The sequence below is a fragment of the Hipposideros armiger genome, unplaced genomic scaffold, assembly GCF_001890085.2.
Source record: "Hipposideros armiger isolate ML-2016 unplaced genomic scaffold, ASM189008v1 scaffold_58, whole genome shotgun sequence".
Classification (NCBI taxonomy): Eukaryota; Metazoa; Chordata; class Mammalia; order Chiroptera; family Hipposideridae; genus Hipposideros; species Hipposideros armiger.
In genome coordinates, this window is record NW_017731408.1 from 4,563,772 (window position 1) to 4,586,651 (window position 22,880).

The 22,880-nt window shown below is 34.9% G+C and overlaps 1 protein-coding gene across 2 annotated transcripts; it reads right to left on the minus strand.

Moving 5' to 3' along the window:
* Window positions 1–1,727: 1,727 nt before the first annotated feature.
* PLRG1 (pleiotropic regulator 1) lies at window positions 1,728–19,150 on the minus strand. Of its 2 annotated transcripts, none has more exons than XM_019641248.1 (15): window positions 19,019–19,150; window positions 17,514–17,620; window positions 16,352–16,494; window positions 15,620–15,673; window positions 14,640–14,733; window positions 14,340–14,427; window positions 12,894–12,995; window positions 9,603–9,695; window positions 7,615–7,764; window positions 7,257–7,358; window positions 6,679–6,781; window positions 5,896–6,004; window positions 4,722–4,861; window positions 4,031–4,224; window positions 1,728–3,470 (listed from the first exon to the last, which is right to left on the minus strand). In XM_019641248.1, exons 1-15 carry the CDS (start codon window positions 19,025–19,027, stop codon window positions 3,411–3,413), a joined length of 1,548 nt encoding a protein of 515 aa, XP_019496793.1. In that variant the 5' UTR covers window positions 19,028–19,150; the 3' UTR covers window positions 1,728–3,410. The 2 variants fall into 2 exon arrangements, with proteins under 2 accessions (XP_019496793.1, XP_019496795.1); XM_019641250.1 differs by lacking the exon at window positions 19,019–19,150 and adding an exon at window positions 17,156–17,231 and having other exon boundaries at window positions 17,514–17,606.
* Between the last annotated feature and the right edge of the window lie 3,730 nt (window positions 19,151–22,880).

Sequence of the window (22,880 nt, forward strand, 5' to 3'; positions counted from 1 at the left end):
TGATATCGGGGGTGGGAGGGCAATAGATGGGGGAGGGGGGTTGTTACTTTGTGAGGGTGAAAATGGTAACTATTGCATTGTTCTGTACCTGAAACTAATAAAAAATAAAATAAAAAAGACTTCGTTCTTTACGTACCGTCAACCAGCCCCAGGCCAGTCTTCCGTTCTCTACTCTGTAATGCTGTGGGGCCGGGGGTCAGGAAAACACCACTTCCCAGCCTCTTTTGCCAATTGGCGTCCAGTTATTTTGTTCATGATTTTTCTCCTTATGTAAACCAATATGGTGAATTATATTATTTCCTAATAATGAACCATCTTTGTACTCCCCTTGGATCTGTGCTGCTTCTTTGTTAGGCTTTACTAATCATTTCTGCATTGATATCCATAAGCAAGATCAAATCACCATTTCCTTTATTTGTGCTTTATTGGATTTGGGTATCTTCATTATGCTCACATTTTGAAAGACATGAAAGCTTTCCTTCTTTATCTGGGTCCTAGAAAAATTTAAAGTGCATTAGAATTAGTATTCTGTTCTGAAGCTCTGGGAGCTTGGAGATGTATGCCGGTGGTGGTGAGCTCAGAGGTTAACTCCTTGACAACTCCGGTTCCATGGTAATGAATCTGCTTACATTTTCTGTATCTTTCGGAATCACATAATTTGCTTTTCTTTAAAATTAGTCATTTTACTTGGCTCTTTAAAAATAATAGTATAGAATTGAGCAGAAAAGTCTTTTCCCCACTCTCTTTATCAGTTTTAGGATATTTGATTCTTGCTTATCTAATTTCTATACCAAAAAGGCAACATTTAGGTTTTTTTACCAAATCTATATTTCACTATTTTCCTATTTTCTATCAACTCCCTCATAAAGTTTCTTCTATTTTTCTAAGAACAATGACTAACACATTTGTTTTCATTAATTTTGCATTGGAGTCAGCTGAGAGGATGGAAAGTGAGCAAATTATAGAGATAAGATTATGAAAATTCTAGTTTTGCTATAAAAGGAAATAAAAATGGGTACATACTTAGAAGGGAACATTAGGTCTTTAAGGCAAGCCTACTTAAATACATATATTAAATACATATTTAAATAAAACATTTGATGAGAATCATTTGGTTAAAAGGGAAGGAATTTATGAAGAGAAAAGTGTTAATTGTAGGAACAAGTCCTTGAGTAGACGAGTGTTAACAATTGTATATTTGGAGAAGTTGTCCCTAAAGTGGGTAGTTCACCCTTTTTAACAGGATCCTGGCAGAAGACATTAACCATGGAAATGTGTATGTGGTCACTGTTGATGGTCCACTTGAGCCACGTGGTCATAAATCAACAGAGTCCAGTAAGCACAGCTGTTTCCCGCTGGTACCATTTCACAGTTTGAGTGTACTTAAGGCATAGGCACAGTAAGAGATTTGGGTTTAATCCGGGGTTGGGGTTCTGCAAGTAAGAAAGAGAAGGGCACATGCATGAAATTCTGCTTACAATTTCATGGGATTCAAGACCACGTCTGAACTGTCTGCAAGAGGATTCAAGAACACCGAAATACAGGACTGCATACAGGAAGCAGGGAAATGAATTTTCTAAATGCTATTCAGAATTTCATATTTGTACCTAACAAATACAATAGCGGAAACTTGCTAGGCAGGATAATTTGTTCTTGCTCTGGGGTGAGATACTATTCACATCTTTGCTTTTTCTTCTGTTAGAAGGCATATTAGAATCTCTCAGGGATGCAAGTGTAGTGGGGTTCTTCTTTATTTAAGTTTACAAAATACATGCTTTTAAAAAATTAAAACATTATAGAAATATATAAAGCAGATCGTGAAAGTTCTCCCATTAATTCCACTCCCTCACAAAGCCACTGATAACAATGTGGAGCTACTTCTCCATTATTTTTTAGAGAATTAACAAGTCATTTTACAAAAAAATGCTTGCACAACTTTTCTTCCTTAAGAGCAAAGTTTGAACATCTTATTAGTCCAGACATTCCTCACTCTTAATTGATAGAAATAAATTGCATGAAGGTACCACAATCTATTAAACCAGTCCCTTATTGATTTGATAGGACATCTGGGCTAGTTTTAACTATTAAAGAACAATGGTGCAATGAACTTTCTTGTGTACACTTACCAGATTATTCCTATTAGGCAGCTTCCTAGAAATTTCATTTCTAATGAAAAGTTAGCAAAAGAGTTCAAGCATTTTCAATATACTCTGGAAAACTACCCACCTAAATGTTGTAATAATTATACTCCCACCTATGGCATGCAAGATGGGATGTATATAATTTGGAAACGCTTATTGAAAATTATGATGCAACTTTTTATTTTGAAAAGGAATTTAAATCATTTGTTCTTATAACCATATTTTCTAACTATAGAAAGTTTGACAAATCTTGACTGATGGGGAATCAGGACCCTAAGGGCAGGGTTTACAAATTCGTATTTACCAGGAGGCATAGGTATTAGTTTATAGTCTTCATGAAAGACTGCAGCCCTTGCTACAGCTTCAAATGCTTCTACTAGTATCGTCAGTTATTTCTCCAGGTTTTGATACCTATACTGGCATCCTACTGCTTATGGAATAAAATCCAGACCCAAACAGGAGATTTCCCAACTACCAACCAGTCGTACTCACTCAACTGCAGCACAGACTTTGCTTCCAGAACACACCACACTTGCACATGTCTGGTTTCATTCACTTTATGCCTCCTCTTAGAATACCCTTTTCCTTGTCTGCCCTGTCAAGGCTCAGTTCAAATAACCACTTCCACCATTAAAGTCTTCCGCAATCCTCCCAGGAAGCATTAATGGTCTTTTCCTCTGTACTACCCCACCTTTTCATGTAAACCTGTATTACAACATTCTATAATAAGCTACTAAACTGGGAAGTCTTGGAAGACAGACACATCTTATTTTTTATTTCCTGAACAGTATCTAGTGCAGAACTTTGCAGAGCATGCACTCAAATACTGTTTGTGGAATAAATATACATATATTGAGACTTCAAATCCTTTAATCTCAAATTATCAGTCACAGATACCTAGTTTCCAAGGGATTAAAAAAAATGAATGCTCTGCTCAAAACATGTTTAAATTATAGTAAGCAGTTCTGTAAGTTAAAAAAAAGATTTCTTTTAATAAAAATTGACAAAATTTGTATTTTTAGAATAGTTATTTTCAACAAACTTGCATATGCTTGATATCTGCATCTTACTTCCTAGGATCTCAAATTGTTTATTTTAGAAATAAAAACATAGGGGGGAGGGGCAGTTTATTGTAAAATATGAAGCAGCAATGATTCAAGCATTTGAGTTTCTGCTTTACATCTCTAGCCATAGAACAAAATGACTGGATATCCTCATCAATGACAAGCTAAAAAAAAGAAAAGAAACCACCATGAAGACAATGCCACATTAAAATCTCTTTCTCTTGATAATTTCTGGCTTCCAGCTGACTGGATGAGTTTCTTCTGTCTAAAAATAGAAAAGTAAATAAGAAAAGTATTATTAGTTTGCTTCATAACTCCTTCCTAACAAAAATAAGGTATACCAAGTATATTACTTGGTATTATATATTTAGCAGTTATTTAACAATTTTAGGAACAGCTGACAAACTTTTGGCACTATCTGAAATTAATAAAGATGAATGGGTTCACTACAAATTCAGTTTATGGTTTTTCATCTCAAATAAAATTGCTATTTAAATATTTTAGTAACACTAAAGTTGATGATTCTAGAATTAATGTAAATAGCAATTTATTTACTTGCTGTTTTTCTCAGTGCAAGATTTTCCCAGTTACTGTAATAAGGAAAGCTGGAATAAAATTAAAACAATCTATGGATTCACTGGCATCAATGAAACCAATACAGAAATCTAGTATGAGCAGATACTATTCAAGATGATAAATACTTTAATACTATAAAGATTATTTTCCCTTCTGAGAATTTCAGTAACTTTAAAATGAGAAAACACTTGCAAAATTGGTATGGCTGATTTATTTTACTGTAAAATGTATGTGAAATAGAGAACTTACTGCTGTATCATCCTCTCTGTACACTTTAATGGTTTTATCAGCTTCAGCTGTTAGTAACCGACTTTCAGACTGGTCAAAAGCACAAGCAAATATTCCTGATTCGCTGTCCAAAGACCCAGGCTGCACTGCTGCATGAACTCTCTGGAAATTGTAGCCGGTCCTCCAGTCCCAAAGATGCATAGTGCCATTGTCAGCTTAAAGGGAAAGATCCAGTTAAACTTGGTATCCCTTCAACAATTCAGCTTGACAACACTTATTAAGCACCATTCATTAGCCAAGCACCATGGCAATTACTACAATTATAAAGACATACAAAACACAGGCACTCAAGTTTCTCTGAATATTGGATTGTCCACCTTCAATTGTGCTTAATTCAGAATTAGTTATAGATCTCAAAAAGCACAACAAAATAACATAAAATTCCAGAACTCACAACCAAACTTTAGGTAATTCCCAGCATAAATCCCTTAGACTTATCATGTGGGAACTCAAAGAAGGTTGAACTATGAAATATGCTACATGTATTATGAATAAGCATGAACACACATATAAACACTCAAATACGCATTAATTAGGCAAGTTTTGCTATAATACTTAGGTGTGATGGCTTAGAAATTTTACAAATGTTTATTCATTCACTAAAAGAAAAAGTGACAGACTAAAATACATTTATCTAAGAATCTTATTTTACCTCCAGATACAAGCACTCCATCAGAATTTACTGTCAATGTGTTAATAATAGCATTATGACCAGAAAGATTTTGAATAAAACTTCCATCAGGGAATTTCCACTGTTTTATGTTATCTGGAGAACCAGATGCAAACGTGTAACTGAAATAAGATTAAAAACAATTAATGACAAAGTAAACCTAGTTAAATAAAATGGTAGATTTAAAGAAGCTTATTATGGTTGTATTTTGCACGTGTATTCACTGATTTTTGTAGTTTTAGCAAAATATTATTGTCACACCAAGAGGTAAAAATATCAAGACATTGGTTCCAAGTTACATAAGATTTTCAAATGATTTTAAACATATTTTAAGACCCAGATTAATGTTTTACTGTCATCTCCCCAGTGCGTTACACTGAGCTAGGGCAATAAATGTGCAAACCCCTAAATTCACATAAAAGGCAAGGGGTTATGCAACTATTTTGGAAAGAGAGCGAGAAGAGAGGGAAGAAAAGAGGATAACAGGAGGAGGAGAGAAAAGGAAAGAAACAGAGGGCGAGAGGAAGAGAGAGAGAGAGAAGGAGGGAGAGGACGAAAGAGAATGAGGAAGACAGGGAAAGGGAGAAAGCAGGAGAGAGGGAGTAAGGGTAAGAAAGAGAAGAAAGAGAGAGAAGGAGAGGGAAGAGAGAAAAGACATGAATGTAGCCAGAAAAATGTCAGGGTGATGTGATATGACAAACTAGCTTGGGATATGATGCTCCTCTCTTCAGGTACCCTGACTATAATGCAAACGGTTCCTATTCCCCACTCCACCCCCCACTGTGTATTAACTTCCCCCTTAAGAATTAAACTATTCTATGTATATCTCAGTGTACAATAAATAACACTTACCTCCAAAACATTAAATCTAGCTACTATTAGCTTCTATTTTGACATGCAGTTTTTAACCATAATTTATTCATATCACCTCATTTGACATTATCATTCTTTACCATGTAGAAAACTTTCCTCATCTCATATAGGACATGAAGAAAAATAGTATACAGGGAAAATAAAAGAAATGCATGCTCATGAGTGGTACAGGCCTGCAAACAACGGTGTCTAAATGACTTCCAAAGTAGTACTAATGCTGGTATTTCTGTACTATACTAAGGATTAAAGAAAGAAGAGAAACTAATCAGGAAAGTACACTTACTGTCTTGGATGTAACACCACGGCCCTGACTGATTTCTTGTGATTTGTTAATGTGACTCTTGTTTTTCCAGCCACCAGATCCCATAATCGTATTGTAGTGTCATGGCTTCCTATAATGAAAATACACACACATCCCCAAAACACAGATCAGGAACAAGAATACAAAAGTTAAGTATAATAAAACATGAAGTGTTCTTTCATAGACACATATATACTAAATGAAAGTCATATCAACTCTTGGCTAATTGTTTTGTCCTTCCAAAATTTTAGGTTGGTTTTAAATTTAATTCTTAAAAAAATGTAATAAATTCTTGATGCACTGTTACCTGAACAGCTAGAACAAATGTGAATAACAAAACAAATGGAGAGGAAAAAACTCAAGTGATTTTTTAGTTAATAAAGTATATCAAGGAATTATTTTCTAGTCTTAAAGATCTATTGTTATTAACATTATTTTAAGCAAAACAAGATTCAAAATAGCTCCAAAGGTTATTGTTCTCAGGGTATCTTGTCTTCTAACTTTAGTTTCCTAGACCAGTAATTTTGATCCTATGAAATAATGTTTAATTTATCTAACATCCCCATTTCCTAGTCTGATACTACATGATACCGCGCATGACATGCTCTATATGTAAAGTATAAAATAAAAACAATAGAATGAAATGTTACAATAAATTCCAAATGCACACAGAAACATGAGTCATAGTAAATATGAAAAACTTATGTGTAATCATAATGCATTCTGACATGAATATATTGTAAACTTGAAAAGTATCGACTGTACCAGTAATAATTTGTGGTTCTGCAGCTTGACACCTCACTGTAGCAACTGCGTTTGTGTGTCCAGATAATGTGTGTACACTGGCTTTCGTTCTCACATCCCAAATCTATAAAAACACAATAGACATACTGTCAAAGAGAACAGGTATCTATATCTCAGGCAGGAAACTGAATAAATTCAAGGCTGGGAATTTACTACACTACTATGCCTGAATATAATAAAGAAACCACTTAAATGAAAGATAATCTCTAAGCTGGCTGGGGAATGTAGACAGGCGATAGCTGACAAAAAAAAAGCTAAAAAATCAGGGGACTGCAAGTCTAAGAATGGGTATAATGGAGCTACTGAATGGAATATGAGTGTCACATTTCAGGGGCAGAACACTCCAATAATAAACATGGTGAGGTCACAGAACTGAAAAGGAAGGTGGAAAAACATACAAGTCAACCAATAGAGGGACCAGGTTACTGGTGGGTGAAGGTAACTATCTTTCTCTATCAATATACGACTCCGATACCAAATATGCATACTGTAAGGTGTAATAATATTTACAGAAAAACACAAAGCTCTGTTTCATTTACCCGTGCAGTTGAATCTCGACTACAGGTTACCAGCACATCAATTGTTGGGTGCAAATCCAAACCATACACTGCACTTAGATGTCCATGATAGTGCCTTATAACCTACAAGCAAAGCAGGAAAGTTAAAGTCTCTATTAGAAAAACAGTGGCTAACTGGGGTCATATATATAACGATGGGAGAACTAACTCTGGGTGGTGAACACACAATGCAATATACAGATGATCTATCACAGAATTGTACACCTGAAACCTATGTGATTTTACTAACCATTGTCACCCCATTAAATTTTAATTTAAAAAAGAAAGAAAGAAAAAACGAACAGAGGCACATGTTTTAAATCCTTAAATCCAAGCTTACCTTATTATATTCAAGGTCCCAGCATTTGACTTGTTTGTCTTCTCCACAGGAGAACAGGTATGGGCTCCTTGAGCTTACTATCACACCACGCACTGTACTGATGTGCCCAGTTAATGACAGTTTTAGTTTGCCACTAGCCAAGTCCCAGATCTGCAATCAAAGAATACTTAATTTTCATTCTTGTTGATTATCCCAAAGTTTTAGAATCTTGATGTTAAAATTAAGTCTCCAAAAAGTGAGCTATAAACATGTGAAAATTTGTTAATTTGCAAAACAACCCACCATCAAAAATAAAAGCAGGGGGAAAAAAAAATTAAAAAGCATGATCAAACTGGAAAAATATTTGTAACAGATGACAAAAGGTTAACATTCTTAATATGTAAAGGCTATCACTGGGAACAAAAGTATGAACACCAGGGTATTAAATTAGCCAAGGATGGCAACAACTTAAAAAACCCCTATGGAAACAGCCTCAGTGTCCACTGATGGGTGAATGGATAAAAAAATGTGGTATATATACATATAATGGAATATTATTCAGTCATAAAAAAGAATGAAATCTTGCCATTTGCAACAACATGGATGGACTGTGAGGGCATTATGTTAAGTAAAATAAGTCAGAGAGAGAAAGACAAATAATACATGATCTCCCTTACATATGGAATCTAAAAAGAAAACCCTGAAAAACTAAGCTCATAGATACAGAGAACAGACTGGTGGTTGCCAGGAGCCAGGGGTAAAGGGTGGGTATAATGGGTGGAGAGAGTCAAAGGGTACAAACTTCCCGTTATAAATTAATGTTAGTGTAATGTATGCATGGTGACTATGATTAATAATGCTGTATTGCATATTTGAAAGTTGTTAAAAGAGATCTTAAAAGTTTTTATCACAAGAAAAATAAATTATATAACTAGGTATGGTGACGGACGTTAACTAGACTTACTGTGATGAGCATTTCACAATGTATACAAATATAGAATCATTATGTTGTACACCTGGAACTAACCTAATGTATGTCAATTATAACTCAATAAAAAATTTTAAAACCTTAAAAGTAGCTTTACAAGGTTATCAAAAAGTTCTCACCAGGAATTTCACATACTGTATATAGTTTTTAAAAAATCAGATAACCACTCCTGCTTATCATGTTAGTGGATATTTTTAAAGATACACAATCAATAGGCTGAAAAGAATCCTCTCATATGCTGCAAGTATCAATGCACCATTTTAGAAAATAATTTATACTTTGGGTGCCAAATTAAAAAATGCTTGACCCATTATTCCATTTCTGGAAATCTATCATAAAATAATTTAAAAGACAGAAAAAACTCCAGGTACAAAGATTAATTACAGCATTCCTTGTGATAGTGAAAGTCAGGAAACTAAAAACTTTAGTCTCCAATAATAAAAAAATAGATTATAGAATATCTAATGATATAATACCATGGAACCACTTAAAAAAATGTTTGACTTTTTCACAGGGATATATCTTTGATACAATGTTAAGTGAAAAAAAGCATGGTTCAAAATTACATATCAGGCAGGATTTTTAAAAGATACACATTTATACACACAGGATAAAAGCTCAGAAGAAAATGCACTGACACATGCACAGAAATAAATACTAAAAAGAAATTCAAATATCTGACAGTGGTAGGATTATATGTGGGTTTATGTTCTTTTATATTTCTCTATAATTTTCACATTTTTTTTACAGATGAGCATGCTTTAATTTTATAACCAGAGAAGCAAAAAACTTAAATATCAAGTGGCAGGTAGACAGCATGTACTATTTGGAAAAAACTGTTGTTTAAATATCACTTTTTAAACAGATATTTATTAACTGGTATATATAATAAATTTTATACCATACTCAGAAATCAAAGGAACTACAAAAGCAAGTCCCACCAGAAGAAATAACTTTAAATAGGTTAAATACACATGGCAAACCCAAAGTCATGTTTATTTTTTTCTTCCCTCCTTATTACCTTTATAGTTCTGTCAGCAGATCCAGTAACAAACCACTGATTTCCAGGTTCCACAGCAATACATCGAACCCAGCCCAGATGCCCACTGATCACCTGTATTAAAAAAAAGGTGGAATGGTGCTACCTGATATCAAACTTTACTACAAGGCAATAGTAATCAAAACAGCATGGTACTGGCATAAAGACAGACACAAAGATCAATGGAACAGAACAGAGGTCCCAGAAATAAACCCATGCCTATATGGTCATTTAATCTATGACAAAAGAGACAACAATACACACTGGGGTAAAGACAGTCTACTAGAATAAAGCATAGACAGTAAACTCTCTGGCACTGCTCTTAGTAATCTTTTTTCTGATATATCTCCTCGGGCAAGGGAAACAAACAAACAAACAAAAACAACAAATGGGACTACATCAAACTAATTTGCACAGCCAAGGAAACCATCAACAAAACGAAAAGACACATACTGAGAAGATATTTGTCAACGATACATCTGATATGGAATTAATGTCCAAAATTTATAAAAAACTCATACAAACCAAAAAAACCAAACAATCCAATTAAAAAATGGCATAGAACCTGAATATACATTTCTTCAAAGAAAACAGGCATACAAAAAGATGCTCAACATCACTAATCATCAGAGAAATGCAAATGAAACAGATAGCAATGAGACTGAAGACCCTAACAGTCTTAGTGACTTATTCAGGGACATAGCAGTAAACCTGACATTCAAATTTATTTCTTGAACTTCCATTCCAAGCGTCTTTCCATTATTATGACTTTTTTTTAAACTAAAGATAAAACTAAGATAAATAAACGCTCCATTGATTTCAACTAAATATGATAGAAAAAAAATAATCTCTCATAACTTCTTATGAAAGCCTAGTTGAAATACCAAATTATCTGTTGATTTATTTACTCTTTTCCATTGAATACAATTGAATAGAATCTTCCAAAATAAGTAAATTATTTTTAAGAACTGTTTTAGTTGTAAATATCAGATAGAATTTTGTCTAATCTATTCCTTTTAGCTACTACAACTTAGTTACCCAGATTTATGTGCAAAATAAACAGCATAATGTCATCTATTTGATGAATATGTTTCTATATTCTCACAAACTGAATGTAGGAGCAATATCATAAATATCAATAACCAATAAGAAATTGGTATTAATATAATTTTTGGTCTGTCTGTTTTTGAGAAAACCATACTCAAAGACTCCAAGTCTGGGGAAGGTCATGATTTTGTGCTTGTTTTTGTTAACTATTCCACAGCTTACAGTTTTAGTAATGATTTACAGATTATTTTCTCAGTATGAATTACCACCTTGGTTAAGAATACCCCATCTTTGGGCAAAGGACCTGAATAGACATTTCTCCGAAGAGGACACACAGATGGCCAACAGACATATGAAAAGATGTTCAACACCACTAATCATTAGAGAAATGCATATTAAAACCACAATGAGATATCACCTCACACCTGTCAGAACGGGTACCATCAAAACGACAAGAAACAGCAAATGTTGGTAAGGATGTGAAGAAAAGGGAACTCTTGTGCACTGTGGGTAGGACTGCAAAGTGGTACAGCCACTATGGAAAATGGTTAGGAGGTATTTCAAAAAAATTAAAAATAGAACTACCATATGACCCAGCAATTCAACTTCTGGGTATTTAACTGAAGAAATCCAAAACACTAATTCGGAAAGCTATATGCACCCCTTTGTTCACTGCAGCGCTACTTACAACAGCCAAGATATGGAAGCAACCTAAGTGCCCATCAGTAGACAGTCGGGTAAAGATATGGTACATTTATATAATGGAACACTAGCCATTAAAAAAATGAAATCTTACCACTGGTGACAACATCGATGGAACAGAAGGGTATTATGCTAAGTGAAGTAAGTCAGAGAAAGACAAATATCATAATGATCTTACTTATATGTGGAATCTAAAGAAATAAACAACAACAACAAAAACAGAAACAGACTCACAGATACAGAGAATAAACTGATGGTTGCCGGATGGGAAGAGGGTTATGAGGTGGGGTGAAAAAGGTGAAGGGATTAAGAAGTACAAATTGGTAGTTACAAAATAGTCATGGGAATGTAAACTACAGCATGATAACTATACATAGTGTCAGGTAGGTACCAGACTAACCAGATAGATCACTTCATAAATTATATAAATGTCTAACCATTACACTGTACACTTGAAATTAATATAAAATAATATTGAATATCAACTATAATTGAAAAATAAAAAAATAAATTTAAAAAGGTGGAATGGGCAGATATAAGTTTAAGGTCATTCAATTTCAACTCATTACACATAAGTTAAAGTTTATTTAAGTTTGAATTGCCCTTCCCCACATCTTATAAGAGTATTTGACAATTAGATTTTAGAATAAGTATTAAATTACCTTTAATCCATGAATGACTACATAAACTGTGGTATATCTATACAATGGAATACTACTATTCAGCAATAAAAAGGAATGTATTAACACTGGCAACAACTTGGATGAAAATGTCAAGGGCATTAAGCTGAATGAAGAAAGTCAATCTCAAAAGTTACATACTGAATGATTCCATTTACATGACAAAGTTGAAAAGACACAACTACATGATGGGAAACAAATCAATGGTTGCCAGGGTTGCAGAAGGGAACAGCTATAAAAAAAAATAGCATGGGGGTGTTTTTCGAGTCAACACAACTTCTATATCCTGACTGTGATATGGTTACTCAAATCTATGTATCTACTAACTTGATTAGATCTGTACAGCAAAAGAAAACCTATTTTGCTATATGATAATCTGAAAAGTAAAATTTAATATATATACAAAATTATGTGTAGCTGTACTTTTCCTACTATACACATTTTATTTTAGATCTGGAACATCTGAATCATTTCAATTTACTATAATGACAAGATGATCAGTAGGGCCAAAGGAATGTCCTAATATACTGGTTTTCCCCTTAGCCTCCATATTAAATATCTCACTTTCTTAAATGTATTTCATCTCTCTTTACATTAAGTAGCTCTCTATCAATATTTTATACTATATTTTACACAAAATACAAGTATAACTTTTACTTAAAGAAATCTCCTTCCCAAGATATCTTTTCAGACAGTGCCTAAGCCCCTTCTCCCATCTCACCTCAGGTCACATTACCAGTTCTCATATTCACTCCTTTTTCTCCTTATTCTATTACTCAGCTCTTGTCAACCGGAAAGCAGTGACAGTATTTCATGCAGTGGAATAACGTGCAGATTCACCTACCCTGTAGAGTTTCCATGGTGGGTGCCACTGGGGTTTTGGCATTGTAGGGGCTTTTTTAGCCATCAGTGCAGAGTTCTTGGCATTGCCAACCTCCATAACAGCCTGGATATGGAACAGATCACATTACTATTAAATATAGAATACTTAAGTTTTCAGGTTATCAATTCAAAAATGGAAATTCAAAGGGAATTACCTAAATTTTTTGCCTTATATGAAGAAAAAAGGACAGCTAAAAATGTTTGCATAATTAAAAAATGAATCTAAGACTTCTAATCAAAACTGTATTTTCTGTATGTTAATTTTAACTTTAAAAAGCAATTAAAAAATCTCAGAGGCAGAACACTAAAGTTAAGAACACATATCACTGTGCATGAGTTGAAAATCCAGCTCTGCCAATTGCTAACTGATTGACCTTGGGTATAAATTATGTAACCTCTGTGCCTCGTTTTTAAAATAAGAGTGCCTACCTCATACAGTTATTATGAAGATTAACAGTAGTAAATGCTCTACATAAGCTCCTATTATTATTTAAGTGACTAAGTAGATTAATGCCACCGCCTTTCATTGTCATATTTTAACATCATTGACTTAACATTACAAAGGAATGACTGATAGTTCCTTCTATTTATCTTCCCCTCAAATATCTCAATACTATTTTAAAAGGTATTCTGCCTAATATGCGATCTACTATTAGCATCCATCTAAAAATTACTTAAACCCATGAAGTTCCTACCCTTAAGAAGCTAACATTACTTCCTCGTAAGTAGGCAGAAAGCCTGGGCAGAGAGACCTGCGAATGGAGGCTAAAAAAGAAATGTGATAGGAGGACTACAAATTCATGTACTCTGTAAAGCCAAATCAACTGAGTAATAAAATGAAAAAATAAAGCCTACACTTATTTCAAGCGATGGTATATTTTCAATGATTCTTTCTCTAACTACTTTCACCAATTATAGCTGCCATTTACTTATAGATAAGCTTATGTATTTCTAAATGTTCACTTATACAATACTAGTTGCGTAGCCCATGAAAATAAAATGCTAATAGCACTCAACTCTAACTGTACAAATCAACTTAAAGAGTTTAATTTTAAAAAGCTTTTATATCTGAAACATACTAATACAAATTTCAGAATATTATTCCTTCTATTTTTAATAGTGGATAATAAACAGCAACATCACATTATCTTCATCAGAATATTATGTACAATATACAAGTAGACACAGAATTAACAGAATTTCAAATTCTAAAAATTATGTCAATCCACTAGCAACTTAAAATTTAGGGCTATGAAATAGTAATAATTAGCTAGGCTGCTGTTTAACAATTCCAAAAAAATGTTCATTTATTTAATGTTTAAGATACGACTATTGCGATAAAGGGAAATAAGGCAACATGTTCCAAAAGATAGAAACCTACAGCGTGATTTGACACAGAGAAACTTACTGAAGTCATCCCTGCAGGCTGAGAACGGTCAGAGGCCCCAGGATGTCGGTATTCACTTCCAGCAGGTGCACTGCGGTTTGCGTCAACCCTGAGGAAAAAAAAAATCACGTCAGTATGTAATGCCTTCAGTAAGGTGTTCTGCAGAACGAACTTTATGTGTTAAATTTTTGTAAGTGCTGATAAAGAAAAATGTCATGTAATATACAATTATAAAGAAATTTAAAAATAAGAAAAAATGTGAACAGTGAATTATGCTTTCAAAATCATTGTAATTAAATATTTCATAAGCATATTTCATACCTGGCCTGAGAGGAAGGTAATGCCACAGCTAAGGACTGTGCGGCTGATTCACTTGGCATTCTTTGGATCTTAGTATCTGCAGTTAAAGCAACCCCTGTTAAAATAAAAAATCAAAACCAAATAAAAACCACAAAAAAAAAATTCCTTTTAGTAGCTATCTTTGTTTTCATTTGCATGCATTTAAAATAAAACACTGGACGAAAATATACCAAAAAGGTAATGGTGATTATCTCCTGGTGGTGATATTACAAAAACTGATTATGTTTTGCATGTCTTTTGTTACTAACCTTTTGACAACAAATATTGCTTAACAACACATAACTCATATTTGGTTTAATCAAAAGCAGCTTGATATTATCAAAGCCCAAGATAGTAGAGTTAAATTTCTATAATTTTGGGATATTACTGTTACATATAAAAATTAAGCAGTTCCCCAAATACTAAGAATATGTTTCAAAGAGTAAATGTAAATTACTGTAAGAAGCACTGATTCACCTGTACTTTCAATATGGTGAATCCTGTCCTATAATATTACTAAAACCTAAATATACTAAGCTTTTTATTCTCTGCTCCGTCATACTGGCCACTCCACTTGTGTGCCAACTCCTCTATACACATACCCAGGAAACATTTCTATCATACTTGCTTCTATACTAACACTTCTAGTATCACTTTTATAAGCTTAGTGATATTTACATGTCTATCTAAACCTCCATATAATAAACTTGTCTTAGCCTGGAGCAGTCTTACAGACTTTAAATTCCTAACATGGTTTCTGAAAAAATATAGGTGCTCAAGAATGTTTGCCCAATCAATGATGTGACACTAAGTATTAGCTAATTATCTTATCATCTAAAAAGCTGGATGTCAGACTATTGAGCTTATCTTGTATTTTACTGCCAAGGGGAATCATATTATTAGTTCATTCATGGAAATACAGGTGACAATAAGACATTTTCAATATGCAACAGCTCACTTACCAGGTCCAGGTGGGTAGGGATGTGTACCCGTCACCAAATATTCAACTTCTTGTCCTTAAAAAAATAAAAGAGACAGAAATTCATCAATGGCAAAATTTATCTTACATACTAATATCTTTTTTAATGAATTAAATAATATTAAATTATCAACTGAATTCTAAAATTTTCACAACTAAACTCAAGCCTCAAAAATAAAGTTGATCATTTTTGTTTTGACTTCCGAAGACCATGTACACAGTGATTTCCTTGACCATTTGCTGACATGATGTCAAGAAAGCTTGTGCATTTGCTACATAAAAATTGCATGTAGAGAAGTCACCCTATAGAGTAATAATCCACTGATTTTTCTTCTAAGCAAATGGTTTATCTTTATTCACTACAATTTCAGTATTTAATATCATCTTTCTGAATTATAGCCAAAAGACATAGACGGCCTCCCACAAATGAGGATTTTTTTTCCTTTAGTGTCCACTGTAAAAATCTCCATATCCTAAGAATTTCTGCCACCATTATACTACCACTTTTTTTATTTCCTATAAGAAAAAAACCTACCAACCAATATCTCACTCACTACTCCAATGAGGAAATTAAGACTTCCATCACAATACTAGTGCAGGTGTTAAAATAGGGTATGGCTCTAATTAAATCTTTCAGGAGGTGCACTAACAAGATATTTCACTTATTTTTAAAAATTCACATATAAATCCTGGCATTTAACAATGTCACACTCACCTTGATTGGCAGGATATTGTTTATGACCATATGAATCCGATGCATTCTGAGGGCCCTTCTCTTTAAAATTTTCTTTTGAAGTAGGCATATGCAACACAGGACCATACTCATTCCGCAGCTTGATTGCCATTTTTCGTTTGTGACTATTTTAAAAAGTTATAAACATAAGACTGTATCTTTCAGTACTTTAAATACATTCACCAAAATAAATATATTCACAGATAGCCAGAAAACAAGTACTTAAATAACTTAAGTTTCCCTAATCATGTAGAAAAAGTTTCTATTAAGAGTTTAAACAGCTCAAAATTTCCAAGTGCATTTCCACACTTTTATTCACAATCTACCACGCAGCATCCATTAAGTCTAAGAAACATTTTAGTTTGTTAACAAATAAATATAAAACCTTTCATGATGAGTTATCAAGGGTCTAACTGATTTTAAAATATATAGAGACAAATATATTTTTTTAAAAAAGCTAAAAGTCAATATACTTTCCTTCAAATGTCTAAATATAAAAATATAGTAAAAGCTTCTACAGTAACCTTTATTGGGTGTTTCAAAAAAGGTTAGTTAGAATTGATCAAAGTACTTAATTAGTTCAGTATTTTTTTTAAAAATGCACTTACTATATTACTTTTAAGGAAAGTCTACTTTATAAATTAAATAGAAATGCTTGAGGAATTAAAATTTTAAAAGAAGGGTGAAGGACAAAGAAGGAACACTGCACGTAATGCAATCCTAGACTGGAGCTGGAGATGTAGAACCAAAAATATGCCACCACTCAAAAATCTTCATCATACTAACGAGAAAAGATGGGAGTAGAAGTACTGGCCAGGTACAATTTCAGCTCAGCAAGGCTCTGAGAGCAGCGGGAGGGAAGCTGAAAGCACATACAAAGTGATTGATTATAAAATAAAACACTAAAAGGGACTCTCCTAATTACTGGGTATTTGTAAAATTCAATTAATTAATTAATGTAAGAGATAAGGCCAAAAAACAGTTAAATCAGCCTAAGTTATGCCCAAACTCCACTCATTATTGAATAGCTATCCTATGTGTGTTAGTGTTTTTCACTAAACTTTAAAGGTCCCCGTCTTCCTGCTCTCTTCCCCCAACTTTTGAAGTTTAAGTATTCTAGCAGTGGAAAAGGAACTTCATCTACCTCTCTTCATCCAAAGGCACAGGTTTTCCATTATCAGCTACAAACATGTCATGGGTCCTCTTCAATGACCTGAACACAAGTGTATGCACAGAATGTTTCTGTACTTCCTAGAAAGAAAAGAGTGTAATTACATATCTAGCCACAAATTACACATATCAAACCTAAAGTCAAGTTAGTCATTAAGTTGCATGTTTAAATATGTTAAAAATTGTGTACCACTCACGACAGCTATTTGTAGCAAGCTACAGCAGTCAAGTTCAGAGAAGCGAAGGAAGCTCCTCTTTGGCTAGAACCCCAAGTATACAACTGAGTGATGCCTGAGAGTCGTCACTTATTCAATAAAAGTTTACTGAGCTGCTAGTGTGTGTCTGGTAGGTATTGTGCTGGAGGCTAGCAACAGAAGGATGAAAAGACAGTCATGGTCGCTGTGACCAAGATGAAACAAATAAAAATAAGCAAAATAACTCTCTGCATTTTGATAAGTACTGTGAAGAAAACAAGCAAGGGACTGAGAGAGCGGAACCAGCACTTAGGACAGAAAGCACTTATGAACGATTTCTCTGAGGCGATATTTAAGCAGAAAGGGAGCTAGCCTTGCACAGAAAAGAAGTAAGAGCAACCCAGGCAGAGAGAAAACACCATGCACAAAGGTGTTCAGTAACGGAAACAATGTCGGGGGCTGCAGAACAGTTGTATATATTCAGCGACAGGGTAAGTTCTGATGCGAGAGGAGGTTGCAAGGGTAGACAAGGTCCAGGTCTGGTTAGGGATTTTTTTTTTAGACCCCTGCAGCAGTCTGTGTTTTTGCTCTAGCAGCACAGGGCCAGTAAAGGGCTTTAAGCAAGAAAAGCAGGACCAGCTTACGTTTTCAAATAGATTGATTTGGGTGGGGGAGTGTGTGTGTGATAAAAATGGAAGACCAGCCGGGAACTAATGCATTTGTCCCGATGAAAGATGATGCTGGTCTGAATTACGGTGATGGCAGCGGGGACGGACAAAAGTCAAGAAATGGTTCTGAGGCAAGGCAGACAAGGCTTGCTAACAGAATGGTTTGTTGAAGCTAAGGAACGATGCAAAAACTCAAGAATTGGCAGGCTTTCCTGGGGGAGGCGCTGAAATAAGAGACCAAGTCGACACCATAGAAGACCGCCAGTCTCTCAGGGCACAGAATCCACTGACACTGCCCCGCAGGCGGCGAACACGGTGGTCGGACATCGACAGAAGCCCCGCCTCCGAGGGCAGTGCCCAGCCCCAGTGCCCGAGGGTCCAAGAAGTGGAGAAAGCACCTTAGGCTTTCCGCTCGGACGCAACCTCCAATTCGTGCTCTCATCCCTTGAAAACCCTCTCTCTCTTCGTGAAAACCTTAAGAGGCTACCTGGCCTCGGCCAAACAGCCTCCCCTCGCAGGCTCTATTCTCCCTAGGATCCCCTCGATTCTCCATGCCCGTCGCTAAAGGAAACCAGTCCAGGAGCACACTACTCCTGAGTACCCAAATGTCACTTTACCTCAACCATGATGCTGCCGTGTATGTCACCACTCTGTCAGCAAAGACACTAATCACCAACAGAGATCCCGCCGCCACAACTGTGCAGCCTCTTCCGGAATCTGGCGCCCTGGCGCCGGATGTGACGCAGCTCCGCGCAATGCGCGCTGGTCTCCCGCAGGCTTCCTGGGGTCCAGGGGCGGGCCTTTCCCTCTGGACCGCCTCTGGGGCGGGGTCTCGGGACTAAGGAGCGGAGGCTCCAGAAACACGTGTTTTGTTACGTCTACAGAAAAATTGATGGAAGTGGACGTTGACAAACTTGAATAGAGAAACATTTCACTGGCTCTGCTTGTTCCTTAATCATTATCAGTTCCACTGATCTCGTCCCCAGAACATACTGCATATACTTTGAGGAGGGGGATGAAATCTATCAAAAGTATAGCAATGTGAATTGATAATCTCATTTAGAAATTCATTAATTTAAATCAATAAAACACGTTAAGGTCATACTTGAAAATACAATCATCTCTGAATTTGAGTGTAAGTGTTGCCTAAGAACTGATTTTCTCTAACAGTGGTCACTGATGGTAGGGCTTGCTTGCAAGGAAATATCATAATTACAAAATATATACTGTACTAGTGACACTAAATCATATAACTATAAAGACAGTAATAACTATACAAATGATTTTAAATGGCAATAAATTATAGAAATGTAAGCAAGATTCTAATATGTCTATGGCAACATAGTAACCATCTATTCGGGTCTATTAGCTTGTTAATCTCCCTGAAAAAAACATTGTAAGCCCAGACTCATAAAAACATTGTAATAATTGAGGTAAATTGGACTAGATTATGCTCCTTTTGAAAAGCTCTCTTAAATTTACAGAATTACATTATCCATTTAAAACTTTTAGATAGAACTCAGTAACCCTATTATCTAGCTCAGGGATCAAAGGATTACCTATATTGTATGTATTTTGTATTTACATAAGAACCTGAATTTTGTTCTGGTGAAGGGATCTATGGGTTTCTGTGGATTTACAAAATGATCCACGACCCAGAAAAGATTAAGAATCCCTGTCCTGGCTGACACCCGGAGCTGCCTTATTCGAGCAGTAGGGGTCACTGCTGCTCTTCATAAGGGTAGGAGGATTTTCCTTACACCAAGACATGGGAAATAATGAAAGTTATCATTTCTTTTGAAATTCCTGAGATCAAAAATGGAAAAAGAATACTTGGACATTTCTCTCAGGAGTTTGGTCTTTAATTGTTTATTAAAATGATAAGAATGGACCCAAATGCTGAGGTAGTGTTATCAGGTGCTTTCTGGTAACACAGTTGAGAGGAAAGCTTCCAGGACTACAGGAGACAGTGAGAGAGCTAGTCTTCCACTTAATGCCTGGGAAGGCCTGGGACATAATTAAGCTATACTGCCAGTTATATACATCTTAGCAAGGTGTGTGTGTGTGTGTGTGTGTGTGTGTGTGTGTGTGCGCGCGCGCGCGCGCGCGCGCGTGCATGTGTGTGAATGTTATGTGCTCACCCTTGAAAAAATGCTATTTCAATAACCATTAATTTAATCTTAACCATTTTCTATGTGTAAGCAGAGAATTGCTTGTATGAGGAGGATAAGTCCTTTCTAATCATAGTAAATTTTAAGAAAAGGAATTATTTTTCACTATATTTATGTAGGTTAGTGCCAAATTTTATTTAGTGTATTTAAAAGTTAATTCTGATATTATTTTAAAAGATATGAATTTATTTGTAAAAACACATGATTTGCAAAAATGGGTTTAGTAGGCAGAAAAACCTACTGACATCAATAATTAAGAAGAGTAAAGCATTTTGATTGTATGAATATTTTACTATTATAATTTAGGCATTTTTAGGCTTTCTTTTTAAAATATACTACCAAAAGTGAGTATCATGTTTATAGATTATAGATTATTATTAAAAACATTCTAATTAGCCACCCACAAAACTAGAATTCCTATCACCATTAACAGTCACACTTTTTTTTCCTGAAAGTATTATTCATGTAATTGGATGAGAGAAAAAATAAGTGGTGTAAAGTAAGAAATAATGAAGCAAAGCTATCTTTATTTTCAAATAGTATGATTTTATGCCTGAAAAAAAAAGGAAATCAACTGGAGAAACTATTGGAAACTATAAGAAAATTCACTAAAATATCTAAGTACAAAAATAATATTAAAAAATCAATACCTTTCATAAATGCAGTTAAAAATATAATGAATAAAGTGATTTTACTTATAACAGCTATAATGAAAAATGTGCAAAACTTAGAAGAAAAAAAAATAAGGGACATAAAAAAGATTTGAATTAATGAAAATGCATACTTTATTTTTGGATCGGAAGACTCAAAATTATAAATATGTCTATTGTGCCATTAATCTAATCCTGGGCACATTCTACAGAAAATATTGTTAATTTAATTCAAGAAATAGCTACAAAATAGTGGAATTTTTTAAATGAACATTACTAAAGCATTCCAAAATAAAATAAAAGATGTAGTTTTCTACAGAGTTTTGCTGCTGGTATTATATACTTAAGTACAAAAATTTTTCATCATTTATTGTATTGTTTGAAAATACGGCTTCTCTTTTGAATGTGCAATTTATGCTTTAAAAAAATAGTTAGCAAACCTTAGACTCCATTTCAGCCTAACTTACCAAAAGATAACGGGGAGAGGGTAGGGACTGCTAGAAGGACATCAGGTGTCTCAGAGATTTGACAGAAGAATCAAATGATCAACTTTAGAAGTTCTGGTTATTTCTCTCTAGATAAGGGAGTAGGGAGGTTTCTCTCTAGAATGCTGTCATGAATATGACATACTCTAGGCCAGTTGATCTGATTCTCTGCTTATTTCCTTTGCAAACATTAAATTGGGTGAGAGAAGCTGATAGGGCTGACTTGGGTCACCCATGGCTAGAGGGTCAAGGTATCACAATACTAACAGGACCATGCCTGCATTTAGGGGTCATTCCATAAGAAGGGAGTAGCATGCCCACAGGTGTTCATTACATCCCTTGTGGTTTTGAGTCCCAGTATGACAGAAGCAGAAGAGCATCTCTGTCTCCTCCAGCTCTTGTGATCGGCATTGGGTTGAAGAAGAAAATATCCTATTTTTCCCATATTGCCATGCTCTGTATCAGCTCCCCTAAGAAAGAAAACTGACATCTTGCAAGTTAACAGACAGAGACTCTTCACAAGAGACAGAGCCAGCCCCTGCTTTTCTTCCCTGCAGTATGCTTTCTCATCGCAGACAGCTAAACAATTACAGCTGTCACCACCACACTGGTCTCAGGATTACCCATCAAAGCTCTGGTCAAGCGGGCCTCCAACTCTTCAGTATTAATTTCTCCTTGGATAGTGGTTCTCAAACGGAAGCTCAGGATAAAACAGGAAAAATACACACAGAGACTAATAGTGATTTAGTATAGTTCCTCAAAAGCTATGCCTATTTAGAAAAGAGAATTGGTATTTTATGCATTGTCATTCACTCAATCATACGTTCAAACCTTGTTCAACAGACATTTATCAATTACCTTCCAAGTGCCAGGTATATGATATATACCATACAGTCATTCAAACCACAAGTTTCAAGTCCAAAAGCCTTTTGCTTTCCTTTTCCCTCCAAAAGAGGTTGGATCCCTAAGTTATGTTCCTAAAACCTCACCACGTCCTGTGTTAGGCTCAAGACATGTTATAAGTAGTTTTCATTTTCTGTCTTCCCCTTGTGGGGGCTAAAAATCATCATACATTTCCTTCCACCTTCTAAATTCTTTCAACTGGGCTAATAATCAAATTAAGGGAGACAGATTGACAGGGGACAATCAATGTTAATACATCTGCACAGGGAA

Coding starts and splice junctions, on each gene's coding strand:
- PLRG1 (XM_019641248.1), bottom strand. Junction 7,359..7,614: donor GGGACCTTGAATATAATAAG/GTAAGCTTGGAT, acceptor CTTTGCTTGTAG/GTTATAAGGCACTATCATGG. Junction 3,471..4,030: donor ACAGAGAGGATGATACAGCA/GTAAGTTCTCTA, acceptor TTCTATTTTTAG/ACAGAAGAAACTCATCCAGT.